Source organism: Rattus norvegicus, chromosome X (genome assembly GCF_021556685.1).
Source record: "Rattus norvegicus strain SHRSP/BbbUtx chromosome X, alternate assembly SHRSP_T2T, whole genome shotgun sequence".
NCBI classification, from domain to species: Eukaryota; Metazoa; Chordata; class Mammalia; order Rodentia; family Muridae; genus Rattus; species Rattus norvegicus.
This window is the reverse complement of record NC_141554.1, coordinates 119,765,452-119,782,452: the sequence shown is the minus strand read 5'-3', so window position 1 is coordinate 119,782,452 and position 17,001 is coordinate 119,765,452. Positions and strand designations below refer to the sequence as shown.

Sequence of the window (17,001 nt, the reverse complement as noted above, 5' to 3'; positions counted from 1 at the left end):
GTGTTTTGTTCAGGAAATTTTCTCCAGTGCCCATGTGTTCAAGATTCTTCCCTACTTCTTTTTTTTTATTAGTTTTAGTGTATCTGGTTTGATGTGGAGGTCCTTGATCCACTTGGACTTAAGCTTTGTACAGGGTGATAAGCATGGATCGATCTGCATTCTTCTACATGTTGACCTCCAGTTGAACCAGCACCATTTGCTGAAAATGCTATCTTTTTTCCATTTGATGGTTTTGGCTCCTTTGTCAAAAATCAAGTGACCATAGGTGTGTGGGTTCATTTCTGGGTCTTCAATTCTATTCCACTGGTCTATCTGTCTGTCTCTGTACCAATACCATACAGTTTTTATCACTATTGCGCTGTAATACTGCTTGAGTTCAGGGATAGTGATTCCCCTGGAAGTCCTTTTATTGTTGAGGATAGTTTTAGCTATCCTGGGTTTTTTGTTATTCCAGATGAATTTGCAAATTGTTCTAATTCTATGAAGAATTGGATTGGAATTTTGATGGGGATTGCATTGAATCTGTAGATCGTTTTTAGTAAAATGGCCATTTTTACTAAATTAATCCTGCCAATCCATGAGCATGGGAGATCTTTCCATCTTCTGAGATCTTTAATTTCTTTCTTCCAGAGACTTGAAGATCTTGTCATACAGATCTTTCACTTGCTTGGCTAGTGTCACACTGAGGTATTTTATGTTATTTGTGACTATCGTGAAGGAAGTCATTTCCCTAATTTCTTTTTCAGTCTGTTTTTCTTTGAGTAGAGGAAAGTTACTGATTTGTTTGAGCTTATTCTATATCCAGCCACTTTGCTGAAGGTGTTTATCAGCAGTAGGAATCCTCTGGTATAATTTGGGGGTTCACATAAATATACTATCATGTCATCTGCAAATAGTGATATTTTGACTTCTTCCTTTCCTATTTGTATTTCTTTGACCTTCTTTTGTTGTCTGATTGTTCTGGCTAGAACTTCGAGTACTATACTGAGTAGGTATGGAGAGAGTGGGCAGCCTTGTCTAGTCCCTGATTTTAGTGGGATTGCATCAAGTTTCTCTCCATTTAGTTTAATGTTAGCAACTGGTTTGCTGTATATGGCTTTTACTATGTTTAGGTATTAGCATTGAATTCCTGATCTTTCCATGATTTTTATCACAAGGGGTGTTGAATTTTGTCAAATGCTTTCTCAGTATCTAATGAGATGATCATGTGGGTTTTTTCCCCTTGAGTTTATTTATATAGTGGATTATGTTGATAGATTTCTGTATATTGAACCATCCCTACATCCCTGGTATGAAGCCTACTTGATCATTATGTATGACCATTTTTATGTGTTCTTGGAATCGGTTTGTGACAATTTTTTGAGCATATTTGCATCAATATTCATAAAGAAAATTGGTATGAAGTCTCTTTCTTTGTGTGTTTTGGGTATAAACCTAATTGTGGAGTCATAAAATAAATTGCTTTATGTCCCTTCTGTTTCTGTTTTGTGGAATGTTTTGGACAGTGTTGGTTTTAGGTCTTCTATGAATGTCTGATAGAATGCTTACTAAACCCATCTGGTCTTGGTCTTTTTTTGGTTGTGAGACTTTTAATGATGGCTTCTATTTCGTTAGGAGTTATGGGGTTGTTTAAATGGTTTTTCTGATCCTGATTTAACTTTGGTACCTGGTAATTGTGTAGAAAATTGCCCATTTCCTCATGATTTTCTAGTTTTATTGAGTGTAGGCTTTTGTAGTAGGATTTGATATTTTTTTTTAAATTTCCTCAGTTTTTGTTCTTCTATCTTCCTTTTCATTTCTGATTTTGTTAATTTGTGTATTCTCTCTGTGCCCTCTGATTAGTCTCTGTAAAAGCTTATCTTCATGTTGATTTTCTGAAAGAGTCAGCTCCTGGTTTTGTTTTATCTTTTACAGTTCTTTTTGTTTCTACTTGGTTATTTTCAGCCCCAAGTTTGATTATTTCCTGCCATTTGCTCCTCTTGGGTGCGTTTGTTTCTCTTTGTTCTAGAGGTTTTAAGTGTGCTTTCAAGCTGCTAGTGCATGCTCTCTCCAGTTTCTCTTTGGAACCACTCAGAGCTCTGAGTTTTCTTAGCACTGCTTTCATTGTGTCCTAAAGTTTGCATATGTTGTGCTTTAATTTTCATGAAATTCTAAAAAAGTCTTTAATTTCTTTCTTTCTTTCTTATATGATTAAGTTATCATTGAGTACAGCATTATTCAGCTTCCATGTTTACATGGGCTTACTGTCACTCTTGTTCTTATTGAAAACCAGCATTTGACCATGGTAATCTGATATGGTGCATGGAATTATTATAGTCATCTTGTATCTGTTGAGGCTTGTTTTTGCCTGATTAAATGGTTACTTTTGGAGACGGTACCATGAGGTACTGAGAAGAAGGTATATTCTTTTGTATTTGTATGAAATATTCTGTAGATATCTGTTAAATGCTTTTGCTTCCTAACTACTTTTAGTTTCTCTTTGTCTCAGATTAGTTTCTGTTTCCATGATCTGTCCATTGATGAGAGTGGGGTGTTGTAGTCTCCCACTATTATTGTGTGGGTGCAATGTGTACTTTAAGCTTTAATAAGATTTCTTTTATGTATGTAGGTGCCCTTGTATTTGGAACATGGTATTCAGGATTTTATTTGATATTAGAATGCCTACTCCAGCTTGTTTCTTGGAACCATTTGCCTGGAAAATTGATTGCCAGCCTTTTACTCCTAGGTAGTGTCTGTCTTTGTCACTGAGGTGCATTTCCTGTATGCTGCAAAATGCTCTTTCTGTAATCAGTCTGATATATTCTTTGTCTTTTTATTAGAGAATTGTGTTAATTGATGTTAAAAGTTATTAGGGACCAATGATTGCAGATTCCTTTTATTTTTATTTTTAGATGTGGAATTATGTTTGTGTGGCTATCTTCTTTGTTGTTTGTTGAAATTAGACCACTTACTTGCCTTTTCTATGGTGTAGTTTCACTCCTTCTGTCGGAGTTTACCATTCTTTGTAGTGCTGGATTTGTGGAAAGATATTGTGTAAATTTGGTTCTGTCATGGTGTAGCTTGGTTTCTACATTTATGTTAATTGGGAGTTTTACTGGATACAGTAACCTGGGCTGGCATTTGTGTTCTCTTAGGGTCTGTATGACATCAATCCAGGATCTTCTGGCTTTCATAGTCTCTGGTGAGAAGTCTGGTGTAATTCTGATAGGTCTGCCTTTATATGTTACTTGACCTTTTTCCCTTACTGCTTTTAATATTCTTTCTTTATTTTGTGCGTTTGGTGTTTTGACTAGCACTTTTCTGGTCCAATCTATTTGGAGTTCTGGAGACTTCTTGTATGTTTATGGGCATCTCTTTCTTTAGTTTAGGGAAGTTTTCTTCTATAATTTTGTTGAAGATATTTACTGGATGTTTAAGTTGGGAGTCTTCACTCTTTTCTATACCTATTTCCTTAGGTTTGATCTTCTCATTATGTCCTGGATTTCCTGGATGTTTTGTGTTGTGTTATTGTTTTCTATGGTATCTTCTGCCCCTGAGATTCTCTATCTCTTGTATTCTGTTGGTGATGCTTGAGTCTATGACTCCTGATCGCTTTCCCAGTTTTTCTCTTTCCAGGGTTGTCTCTCTTTGTGATTTCTTTATTGTTTCTATTTCCATTTTTAAATCCTGGATGGTTTTGTTCAATTCCTTCACCTGTTTGCTTGTGTTTTCCTGTAATTCTTTAAGGGATTTTTGTCTTTCCTCTTTAAGAGCTTCTATCTGTTTTCTTGTGTTGTCCTCTATTTCTTTATGGGAGTTATTTGTGTCCTTGTTAAAGTCCTCTAACATCATCATGAGTTGTGAATTTAAGTAAAAAATTTGCTCTTCCTGTGTGTTCGCATATCCAGGGCTTGTTGTGGTTGGGGAACTGAGTTTTGATGATGACACATGGTCTCCGATTAGCTTGTTGTTTAGCTTCTTGCCCTAGTGTCTCGCCATTTGCTTATTTCTGGTACTAGCTGGTCTTGCTGACTCTTGACAGTGACCTGAGCCTCCTGTAAGCCCATGTTTCAACCCTACTCAGATACCAGCTGTCTCCCTGAGGGTTCTTGGTATAGAGAGCTGAATTACAGATTCAAGTGATGGCGCAGACAGGAATTGGAAGTATCTTCTGCCATACTGCCCATCAGATCCTGTGTCCTGAGGACTCCAGGTGGGTTTCTCTTGGACCAGGAATTTGAGCAGAAATGGTGGTCTCACCTGTGCTCTCAGGATTGCCAGCACTTCTGAGATTCCAGCTCTCTCCCAGCGGGATTTGGCAACAGAGACCTGTGGCTCAGGGTCAGCTCTGTGTGCAAGGGGAAACCAGAAGGATCCTGTCCCAGAGTGCTCCTTGGTTCTTGTGTTTTAAGGGCTCCAGTCGGGTTCCTCTTGGGTCAGGAGTGTGAGCAGAAGTGGTGTTCTCACTTGTCCTCTCAGGAGGGTCAGCACTTCTGCAAGTCTCATTCTCTACCTGCAGGATCTGTGTTCAGAGAAATGTGGCACAAGGTCCCAGTCTTTTTTAAAAAGATTTGTTTATTTATTATATATGAATACAATGTAGCTCTTTTCGGGCACAGGGGAAGAAGGTATCAGATCTTATTTACAGATGGTTGTGAGCCACCATGTGGTTGCTGGGATTTGAACTCAGGACCTCTGGAAGAGCAATCAGTGCTCTTAACCACTGAGTCATCTCTCCAGTCCAGGGTCCCAATCTTTAATTCTTAATTCTTACTTATTTCACATGGCTCCTTTTTGTGCCAATACTAAATACATTTCAAGGTCCATTCATTTTCTCTTTTCTACTGTTTTTTTTTTTTTAGCCTTATTTAAAAAACCATCATTTCTTTCTGGGATCATTGAATTATTTATTAGTAATTCATATAAGATGCTGTGTAGAAAACTATAATAGACATAATTCTATCCTTAGAATTTCAAATTAGTTGTTATGAGTACCTTTGATTCCTAAGATCCCAAATTTATAAGAATAAGAGGGAAAACCATAAAATGTAGAAGAAAAATTATTTCTTTTTTTCCTCTTTGATTCACAGTTTGGGATTCTGGTTAGTGTTCAAATTTTGGTTTTTAGTAATCCTGTAACTTCATTATGTTATTAAAAATCTTATGGCGAGGTTATTCTAAATTATTTTTCATATTATATGGATAGGAAATTGTTGTTCAAGTCTTCTTTAGCCATTCATCGTCTTTTACATTAGATGGATCTCACAGCCAGCTGTTTACCTGTGCCTCCAATTTCAGTGTCCATATGTAGTAATGCATACATATTAATTCCTGAAGAAGGAATTGACTCCATTGATAAGTATGTTTTCCCCTTGCACTGAGGATGTTAAACATCACTGATAGGACATTGGTTTTTCTTTTGAGGACAGAACAGATGCTAGGCCAGGTTGGACTGTAGTTGTTCTCCCTGATGAAGTTAATCCTTTTCTAATGATTCATATACTTTAGGCCAATTAAGTACAATAAACTAGTTCAAGCAATGATATTTCCATGATAATTGTTTAGATATTTGAGATTCGCTAGTATTTTGTGGGGTTTTTGTTTCTTTGGCAGTCAAGGCTAGAAAGTGGATAGGTGCTGTTACAGTGTTCAATATACTTTCCAACAACTGCTATTTAGCAAAAAGTACATGTTGTTATTGATTAGAAGAAATTAAATATTTATTTTGGGTTAAAATTTTTAGTTCATTGTGTATTGTCCTGATTTTATTCAAAATTTTATTTAACAAGTAAAATATAGTAAAAGTAATGGTTAAGTGATAGATACTATTATAGTTTTATTTTTGTGAAAACTTGAGGAAAACATGCTTACAGAAATTTAGGGCAAGAAGGAATAAAGTATGAATATGAGTGTTCTTTTTGAAATTACTTACCAAGATGATGTTGGTGACACTGTCTGAGAGTAAAGAATTAGGGGCTTATAGAAAACTATCTTCAGTTTAGATATTTACAATTGTAGAATTAGAGATGGTTGGAATATATCAAAGGGATTCCTCAACACGAAAACACAGTTATTTAAAATCAAACCTGATGATCCATACCTATAATTCTGAACCAGGGGAAAGATGAAAGTGGTCATAAGCTCAAGGATAGGGTGAACTACATAGTGAAGTCCAGTTCAGACAGAGTTTCCTGACAAGACCTCATCTTTGAAAACACAGCACAACAAAATAAAGAGGCGAAGATAGTATTAAGACCTATTTAATTTCTATTTTGTTAGTATATAAATGTAATTTGCTCATGGAGTAGGCTTTACTCTCCCAGGAAGATTCTTATCTTAAGAAGGCAAGACTGCTTTATATGACAGTCCTCGGGAAGACCAACATTCATTACTCAGGTAGAGGAAATAGAGTCAAAGATACTGAGATGTGATGGAGATTAGTAGACATTCAGAAAGGTATTCTTCTAGATCAAGGGATGAAAATCTTTCCAGATAGATGGAGACGTTAATGATGTGGAGGCTGTTGGTAAACTTGTAAGATGTGAGAATGTATAGAAACTTAGGTGTAGGTTGAAAAATCCATTGTAAATTGAGTTGTATAGTGGATTTGGGTAATATTTGATCATGAAGGAAGAGGAGAGAGACTGAAAGTAATGAGGACTCAGGGGATGGTTAGAGAGGCTTTCTTATTATTACTATATATTTAGGTGTTTACTTGTTACTCAAACATTGTTTTTATTTTTCAGATCTTTCCAGAAATCGTTTTACAGAAATTCCTTCAGATGTGTGGTTATTCGCACCACTCGAAACTTTAAACCTATATCATAACTGCATCAAAACCATTCCCGAAGCCATTAAGAATTTGCAGATGTTAACATACCTTAACATTAGGTAAGTAAATCTTGTAGGTGCTGAAGATATAGCTCAGCAGTTCAGAGAATAGCCTTCTTGTTTCAGAGGACCAGGGTGTGAGACCCAGAACACATATGTTGGATCATAACCATAAGATCAGTTTTGGAGGAGCCAATGATTCCTTTTGACTTCTTCAGGCACTAGGAATACACATGACACATGTAGATGCATGCATGGAAAATACTCATATCAACAACAACAACAGCAAAAAACAATAAAATAAATATGATACATTTTATTATATTTAACTAATAATATAAATAATATAAATATTATATACCACATTAACTATAATACAAAATATATTATTCTATAATAAATATTATATATTATATACTAACATAGTATATGATATACTAAAATATATATTATGTAAATGTATTTGTATATAATAATTATTATTTTATAAGTAAATAAAACAAATTTTGGAATAGTATACATCATTTTTAGTAGTAAAGGAATATTCTTTGTTTATTCTTATGTTATTTTGTAGGCTTTTAGTATTGTTCTTTAAGGCAATGTTTCTCAAAGTTTCACACCCAGGAATTGTCTGGGGATCTTGTTAAAAGATCCTGTTAGACCTGCTGTGGGAACTGCATTTTCAAAAAGGTCCCTTGATAATTCCTTTGGCAGCATGTGTGTTTGTAATTAGATCTCACTTTGAGAGGAAGGCTTTAGAATATGAATATTTTTATCATTTGTTGTCCAGTCCTCCCCAAAACATGGTCAGATTGTCACAGGAATACTCTACTATGTTGACACCAATTTGTCTTAGTCAGGGTTCCTACTCCTTCACAAACATGACCAAGAAGCAAGTTGGAGAGAAAAGGGTTTATTCAGCTTACTTCCGCGTTGCTGTTCTTCACTAAAGGAAGTCAGGACTGGAACTCAAGCAGGTCAGGAAGCAGGAGCTGATGGCCATGGAGGGATGTTACTTACTGGCTTGCTTCCCCTGGCTTGCTCAGCTTGCTTTCTTATAGAATCCAAGACTACCAGCCCAGGGATGGCACCACCCACAATGGGCTGGGTCCTCTCCCTTGATTACTAATTGAGAAAATGCCTTACAGCTGGGTCTCCTGGAGGCATTTATTCAACTGAGGCTCCTTTTTCTGTGATAACTCCAGTTTATGTCAAGTTGACGCACAAAACCAACCAGTACATCCTCTTTGTAGTTTATTTTTCTTTTCAAAATGGGGCTCATGATGATTGTCTTCCTAAATTAATTTGTTGTGATGAACAGTTATTTCATATGAGTTAATCTGAAAATTTACTGGGTTATAGTAAGTATTCAATAAATGTTGTTAGCAAATTTCCCTTAGAGCCTTTCCATTGTTAGGGTTATGGAGGCACTGAGTGTGCTAAAAGTTATTCTCCAGAAGGTTCTGACATTCTCCACCTTTTGACTGAATCCTTGCTATAACTAGGCAGCTTACTTCGTGCTCTTCTGCCTTCAATGTCCATTTTTCTATCTTGAAGCTGAGATTCTCTATTTTGTTGACTTAACGAGCAGATTAGACAGAGTAAGAAAGAAATTTGCCTGCTCTGGTTTTAAGGAAACGCTGAGTAAATGTCACTAAAAGCTCATGATTTACAATTAACTTGCTTTTGTATTTTCTTAGATTACATTGAGAACCAGACATATTTTTCACAATGACATTTTCTTTTTTTTTTTTTCTTTTTTAGTCGAAATCTTCTATCAACATTGCCAAAATACCTATTTGACCTTCCCCTTAAAGTTTTGGTTGTCAGCAATAATAAACTCGTATCCATTCCAGAAGAAATTGGAAAATTAAAAGATTTGATGGAATTGGTGAGTTAAATATTATATTAAATTATATATATCATGTGTACTTTTTTTGTAATTGTACACATTTCTTTGTGGAATTTCACTGATTATTTTTAAAAAGGCATAACTTGGTATATGCCTAAATATAGTTGGACAGCAGTCTCAGCTACAGTTCTTTATGTCTGATTTTAGCTTGCAGCCAACAATAACAGCAATGGAAGTTGAGTGATTTCTCAGTATTAGAGACTTTAGGGGCTTTGTTATAAGGTTTTAGACATATACTCCAGGTGACTCATTATTTGTTCATTCACTTTGTAAACAGAGAAACTATTTTAATTGTATATTTTATTTATTTACATTTCAAATGTTATCCCATTTCCCCTTTCCCCTCTGGAAACCCCCTATCCTAACTCCCATCCCCCACTCACACTCTACTCCCCCACCTACTCCTGACTCCCCTCCCTGGCATTCCCCTACATGGGGAGTTGAGCCTTGGCAGGACCAAGAGCCTCTCCTCCCATTGTTGCCCAACAAAGCCATCCTCTGCTACATATGCAGCTGGAGCCATGGGTACATCCATGTGTACTCTTTGGTTGGTGGTTTAGTCTCTGGGAGCTCTGGGGGTCTTTTTGTTTAATACTGTTGTTCTTCCTATGTGGTTGCAAACCCATTCAGCTCCTTCAGGCCATTTTTAACTCCTCCATCGGGAAACCCGTTCTCAGTTCAATGGTTGGCTGTGAGCTTTCGCTTCTGTATTTGTCATACTCTGGAAGAACCTCTCAGGAGACAGCTATATCAAGCTCCTGTCAGCATGCACTTCTTGGCATCAGCAATATTGTCTGGGTTTGGTGGATGTATGCATATGGGCTGGATCCCCAGGTGTGGCAGGCTCTGATTGGCCATTCCTTCAGTCTGTGCTCCAAACTTTGTCTCCATAACTCTTCCTATGAATATTTTATTCCCCCTTCTAAGAAGGACTGAAGTATCCTCACTTTGGTCACCCTTCTTCCTGAGTTTCATGTGGTCTGTGGATTATATCTTGGGTAATCCAAGCTTTTGTCTAATGTCCACTTATCAGTGAGTTTACACCATGTGATTTTTTTTTTGTGATTGAGGATGATATTTTCTAGTTCCATCCATTTGCCTGCGAATTTCTTGAAGTCATTGTTTTTAATAGCTGAGTAGTACTTTATTGTGTAAATGTACCACATTTTCTATATCCATTCCTCTGTTGGATCTGAAGTGGTTTGCAATCCCATAAGAACAACAACACTGACAACCAGAGCTCCCAGGGACTAAACCACAAGCCAAAGGGTACGCATGGACTGACCCATGGCTCCAGCTCCACATGTAGCAGAGGGTGGCCTTGTTGGGCACTAATAGAAGGAAAAGCCCTTGGTCCTGCCAAGGCTGGATCCCCCCAAAGTAGGGGATGTCAGGGCAGGGAGGCCTGAGGGGTGGGTGGATGGGTGGTGGAACACCCTCATAGAAGAAAGGGGAAGAGGAATGGAATAGGGGCTTTATGGACAGGAAACTGGAAAAGGGGATAACATTTGAAATATAAATAAAAAATAGGCAATAAAACAATTCAATAAAAAAGGAAAGACTTCAGGAATCTAAATATAATAAAAGCAAACTTAATTAGCCCTCTCTGTGTAAATTTTTAGTCAAACATTAATATAAATACATATTCATCTTTTTTCTTTATGTAGGAATAACACAGGATGCATAGAATAAAGAGACTGGAAAAATGAGAGATGCTAAAAATTCTCAAGCTTAACAGATTGAATGGATATATTTCAACAACAACATTCTACATGCATACACACCCCTGATTTAGTTCCATGATTTTATCGTGCCAGAATTATGATTTCTCTTAATTTATTACATTGGTTTATAAATATTTAAGGCATTTTATACACAGTAACATTTTGGAAAAAAATTTATATTGATTTATAAAATAGTGCTTTAAACTTTAAGCCTTTCCTGTATAAGAAAACAACTGTATACATTTAAATGTTTCCTTCTAAGATGTTGTCTTTCTACGATGACACCTGGCATTTGCAGTTTCTAGTAATAAGTTCTTTCATTTGTTGCACAATACACATTGTGCTATTATGCAAAATTACATTAATACCCAGTAGTTCATAAACAATGTTACAAACAGACATACGAATTCTTCATCAATATTGTTTATGAACTACTGGGTATTCACAGACTAGCAGTAGTAGCTTCTATCCTAGGATCTGCACAGCCACAAGTTATTTGTCTGATAATGGTGCCAGGTATGGGTTTGATCTTGTGAATCACACATTAAATTAAGTAGTTGGTATCTTAAAAATTGGGGTCTCACTGTCTGTGTTTGGAGGGTAACCAACAGCAATAGCAAGAACCTATAATAGTTAATGTTTTTGGGTCTGCAGAGCCTCATTGGCCAAATTCTCTCAAAGTAAACCATTCTGGGCATGAGCTTTTAATTTGATAATATATACTGCCTACTATTGGCATTGTTGCAGTATTATTGGGTTACTCCACTTCTAAACTTTCTATATATGCATGTGTATTTTTTTTTTTTTTTTGGAGCTGGGGACCGAATCCAGGGCCTTGCGCTTGCTAGGCAAGTGCTCTACCACTGAGCTAAATCCCCAACCCCATGCATGTGTATTTATCTATACCTATCTATATTTAAAGAAGCTTCTACAATTGTGGATTTCCATATGATTTTTCCCCAGAAGATCTTTCAGTGAATGCCCTTTCAATCAAGGTTACATCTGTATAACCTTGAGAGACTTCAGACTCTGCTTTGAGTGGGATTTGGGCTACTCATAGATGTGGTTGTAACTTTCATATTCATATCATTTTTGAGAAAGTTATTTATTTAAACTTACCTTGACTGTGGTGTCTAGTTCTCTAGCTCACATCTCTGAATGCTTCACTTTTTGAGGTTTTTATCCTCCTATATAGTCAAAAATGAACTACATTAATTGACAAACTATTTTAGTTTGTTGATAGTTATGTATAGTATTTTATCTCACCTTGAACATTTGGCTTATTGTTATTTTAGTGGTGAAATTTGCTCCTTAGCTGAGAGTATTACCCATGTACTTACTCAATTTAATCTCAGATTTTGCACAGAACATTTTTTATTGGTGGTGGTTTATTAACTTATGATCCAACACAGATATAAATCTGCCAGAGAAGGAAATTAGAAGTAACTTTACTAGCCATTTGAACATGTGCTTAAAGTTTATAATTGAAAGAACGTTTGTACTTCTCAACTTTGTTACATTTTGTTTTCTTGTTTTCCTTAGGACATTAGCTGCAATGAGATTCAGGTCCTTCCTCAACAAATGGGAAAATTGCATTCACTTAAAGAGTTAAATATAAGAAGAAATAATCTTCATGTTTTGCCAGATGGTAAGATCGTCACTGTTTTCACTCACTTGAGTAATAGAGTTACCATACAACATTTAACTTAATGTTTTTCATTTCTGAACAGAATTAGGAGATCTCCCCTTAGTGAAGTTGGATTTCTCCTGTAATAAAGTGACTGAAATTCCTGTTTGCTATAGGAAATTGCATCAGTTACAAGTAATAATTTTGGATAACAATCCATTGCAAGTACCACCAGCACAGGTTTGTAATACGTATATGATACTTATTTTCTCAAATGTTTGTGATTTTATCTGTTTATTAAAATTTATAGTATCTTATGAGTCAATTTTATTTTTTTTCTTTTTTTCGGAGCTGGGGACTGAACCCAGGGCCTTGCGCTTGCTAGACAAGCACTCTACCACTGAGCTAAATCCCCAACCCTCAATTTTATTTTTTATGTAGCATTATCTAGCATTTTTATAAGAACTGAAATTTTACATTTTGTTTTCTTTTATTTTTTAAAAAAATTATTAATTATTTTATTCATTTACATTCTAAATGTTACCCTTCCCAGGCTTTCCTCTGCAACCCCCCCAACCACATACTCCCTCCCCTTTGTCTCTAAGAGGGTGCTCCCCCACCCACCCATCCACTTCTGCCTCATGCCAAGATCTCATCTATCTTTGGTCTCTAACTCTATAAATGGTGGATGAGTATAAATTTTGCTCCTCCTGCTTCAACCTGTCAAACAATGGACTTGGAAGCCTGTGTCCCATGCCCTGCTAGATGTGGCTTTTTTAAATTTTAATTTGGTAGTAGTTTCAGTGTAGATTACAGACAAGCATTTGGAAAAGCTAGAATCACCCTTTGTGTGACTTTGTAGTTTTGATTGTAAATACTATTTTAAGAAGAAAGATTCTAACTGAATACTCCCAGATATATATTTGCTTGATATTTATTGTTGGAGTGATGTAATAATGGGGATGTTGGTTGGAATTTGAGTTCATCTAGGAAAATTCCATGTTGGTAGTTAAGATGGGCTGTCTGGAGACGAAGAGTACTTTGCCTGAGGTAAGGTATCTCTCATAAAGAAGACTAGTCTCATATGGCTTTCAGCATATTCTTGAAACTGAGAAAGAATTCATACAGATAGAAAAAATACAAATGGAAAACATTAAATTTAGCTTTTAATATAATGAGTATTAAAGGCAGAAGGAATCCACTAAAACAATAAAGAATAACCTAAGATATGCACCCAGAAGGGCAAAGAGAATTCATGAGAAGAAGACAGCAGCAATCTGAAAATGTACAATAGGTGAAATAGTGCTAACTCATGCCCCCACTCAGAAGGCTGAGATTTGCCTGAGGAGCACAATAATTCCTACTCCCTCCACGCTTGGCTCCCTGGCATATGAAGAACTGTCTTTGTTGGTTTGTTCTTTTAATCTTTCAATAATGATTTATTGCATTCATTACAAAGGGGGTATTTTTAAACATATTTATCAAATTTTAGAAAACTTCATACAATGTGTCTTGATCATATTTACATTCACTCTCCCTCCTCACTCTCTTCTTTCTGATCTACCTGCTCCCCATCATGGTTGCTGCTGCTGCTGCTCCTCCCCCTCCTCCTCCTCCTCCTCCCCCCTCCTCCTCCTCCTCACCTTCCTCCTCCTCCTCCTCCTCCCCATCCTCCTCCCCTTCCTCCTCCTCCTCCTCCTCTTCCTCCCCCTCCTTCTCCTCCTCCCCCTCCTCCTCCTCCTCCTCTTCCTCCCCCTCTTCTTCCTGCTCCTCCTCCTCCTCCTGCCCCTCCTGCTCCCCTTCTTTCTTCTTTCTTCTTCTGCTTTCTCTCCTCCTCCTTCTGCTTGCTTTTTATTCGAAGAGACTCTCTCCAAGCTGATGTCTGTGTCCTCTCCAGTCGTTTAGTGCACTCTTCTATAATGTTCCTGTGCTTTAAGAATGACAGTATATCTGTTAGGGCTGGTCTCCTATTGGTCAGATGACCTCTACATTTTGGGTAGTTGGTGGTTTCTCTCTCTCTCTCTCTCTCTCTCTCTCTCTCTCTCTCTCTCTCTCTCTCTTTCTCTCACACACACACACACTCTCTCTCTCTCTCTCTCTCTCTCTCTCTCCCTCCCTCTCTCTCCTTTTTTATTTTTATTGAAAGTATGAAAACATATTTAACATAACATATTGTGATTATGTTTCTTCCCTTAACTCCTCCCAATCCTTCTCACCTCTCCATCACTGAAATCCACATTCTTTTTGCTCTCATTAGAATACAAAGAGGCATCTAAAATAATAAAACAGGTTAAAATTAAAATAAAAAATCTGGGTAGGGCCAATCAAACAAGCAGATAAACAAAGAATCAAAGAAAAAGCACAAGAAATATACATAAATGTAAAGATATATACATTAACACACAGAGAAATAACCTCACATTACAAAAGCAGAAACTATGATATATAATTAAAGGACTGTACAATAAGAAACAAAAAATGAAAAAATCTTAGGCCAAGAATTATGAAATAAACCCCCCTAAAAATACTATTGAACTGATTTCGTGTTGGTGTCTACTTCTGGGCATACGGTCTGGCCTTCAGAGTGGTTTGTATATCCAGTGAGACTCCATTAGAGAAACTAAGTTTTCATCTGTGAGTAGTTATCAATTTAAGATATCTTCTGGGTTAGTGATGGGGGCTTGTGTGTACTTCCCTTTTCAGCTCTGGAACTTTGCCTGGCTCAGAAACGTGCAGCCCTGTGCATGCTAACATAATCTTTTTGAGTTCATATGTGTATTGCTCCAAGTGTGCTTAGAAGGCCATGTTTCCTTGGTGTCCCCCCATCCCCTCTGGGTCTTATAATCTTCCCACCTCCTCTTCCACATGGGTTCCTGTAGTTGTGACTTTCTTTAATCATCTCCAACAACTGCAAAAGGCTTTTCATTGAGGGCTGAGAGCTAACCTCTGTGAATCTAAGGATACATAGTTATAATGCTGTTGGTATTTATACCCATTTAGGTAACTTGAAATAATTGTTTCTCCTTTACATTCCAAGTCCCCCGTCTTCGTCATGAATAATTGGCTATAATTACAGTGCCGAGCAAGTATACCTCCTATGACGTGACTGTTTTTTACCCCTCAAAGGCCACAGATTATCTAACAAACCCGTTTCAGGCATGGGAAACCTCCTTTCAAGTTTCTGGTTAGGGGCAACAAAAGGACCCCCCAAAACAATATACACTGTGGCTAATGCCCTTAGTGCCTTGCAGAAAAAGAAGGTAAGATTCATTGTTGAAGACATCCCATCATCATACACTGGATTTAGAGGAGTCCATCTGAAAGGGAACCGGAAGCCTCAGTGAGGACTTGCAATCAGAGTTTCACAAGAAACCATACTTGCAAGCTGTCAATAGATGAAAACCGTAACAATGACCAGCATTGCAAGGCATTCTTAAAGGTGCACTAACATCTTGGGGCACTAATGCTAACAATTAATAAATGGGACTTCATGAAATAGAATTTCATGTACAGCAAAAGACAGCATCACTTGAGTAGAGAGCCAGCACATAGAGTGGGAAAACATCTTCATAAGCGTTTCCTCTGTGAGAAGGTCAGCCTCTAGAATATTAAAACAGCTTAAACAGGAACCTGCCCATCATGGATACACAGGAACAAGTAAAATCGAGGCAACATAAGTTTTGAAATGTAAGTTTCAAAAGAAGAGATACAAATACCTGAGAAATATTTTAAGAATGTTCACCATCCTCAACTATCAGGGGGATGAAAAGTAAAACTAGTTTGATACTTCATCCTACTTGTTAGAATGGTTATTAAAACAAATCAAAACAAAGCAAACCCCCAAGGACCGTCAACAGCAAGTGAGCACCAGACGCTTGCAAGAACGTGCATGGAGGAAACACATATAAACTCTTAGTGCAAGGAAACAATGATGCCACCACTATGGGAATTGGTGTCTTGATTCCTCAAAAAGCTAGAAATAGACCTGTCACACAACTGAGCCATACCGCTCTGGCATCTATGCCCTTTGACACAGATATTTGGCCTCCCATGTTCACTGGAAAAGGAAAGCAGCCTAGATGTCTATCAACTGAAGAATGGATAATGAAAATGTGTCACATGTACTCAATGAACATTCACTTAAAGAAAAATGAAATTTCTCAGAGAAGTGGTTGGAACCGGAAATAATTATCCCTGCTGAGGTAGTCCAGACCCAGACAAAGAATTGCCACGTGTTTTCTCTCACATGTGAATGACTATTTCGATGTGTATGTTCTAATTGGAGTACCCTGAGAAGTCAGGAAACCAGTAAGGACTACTAAGAGACTAGTAAGGGGCCATAGGAAGACATTTTCAAGGAATCAAGAATAGAACACAGGTGGGAGGAGACAGGGAATCAAAAATTATGGGTTAAGTGTTAAATGAAGGGGCTGGAGACATGGTTCAGTGGTTAGAGTACAGCCTGCTCTTTCCAGAGGTCCTGGGTTCAATTCCTAGCTACATGGTGACCTCAAAACCATCTGTAATGAGGTCTGATGCCCTCCTCTGTTGTGTCTGAGGACAGCTACAGTGTACTCATACAAGCCTGGGTTTATGCATATCATCTTTTCTGTTGATCAACAGGTCGGTTTCTATACAAGTAATATACTGTTTTATTACTAGAACTTAATAATATAAATTGAAATCAGAGATAGTGATACCTCCGGCACGGTTTTCATTGTTGAGGGTTGTTTTGGGTGTCTTAGCTCTTTTTTTTTATTTACTATACTTACTTTACAATAGTGCTTAGTCTCTCTCCTTTTAAATGCACCCCCATCTCGCTCTCCCTCTCTCCCTTGTCTTCTTCTCTCCCTATCTCTCTGTGTGTATGTAATTGTAAGTGTGGGTGTGCACATGCCATAGTACCAATGTAGTGGTCAGAGGACGAC

The 17,001-nt window shown here is 37.2% G+C and overlaps 1 protein-coding gene across 6 annotated transcripts in view; it reads left to right on the top strand.

Moving 5' to 3' along the window:
- Nucleotides 1–17,001, top strand: part of Lrch2 (leucine rich repeats and calponin homology domain containing 2) — an 82,563-nt gene that overhangs the window by 28,312 nt on the left and 37,250 nt on the right. For all 6 annotated transcript variants that reach the window (NM_001427706.1, XM_087600708.1, XM_087600707.1 and 3 more), the window contains 4 exon segments: nucleotides 6,726–6,870; nucleotides 8,575–8,701; nucleotides 11,989–12,094; nucleotides 12,177–12,313. In NM_001427706.1, the coding sequence (NP_001414635.1) occupies nucleotides 6,726–6,870; nucleotides 8,575–8,701; nucleotides 11,989–12,094; nucleotides 12,177–12,313 (515 nt within the window).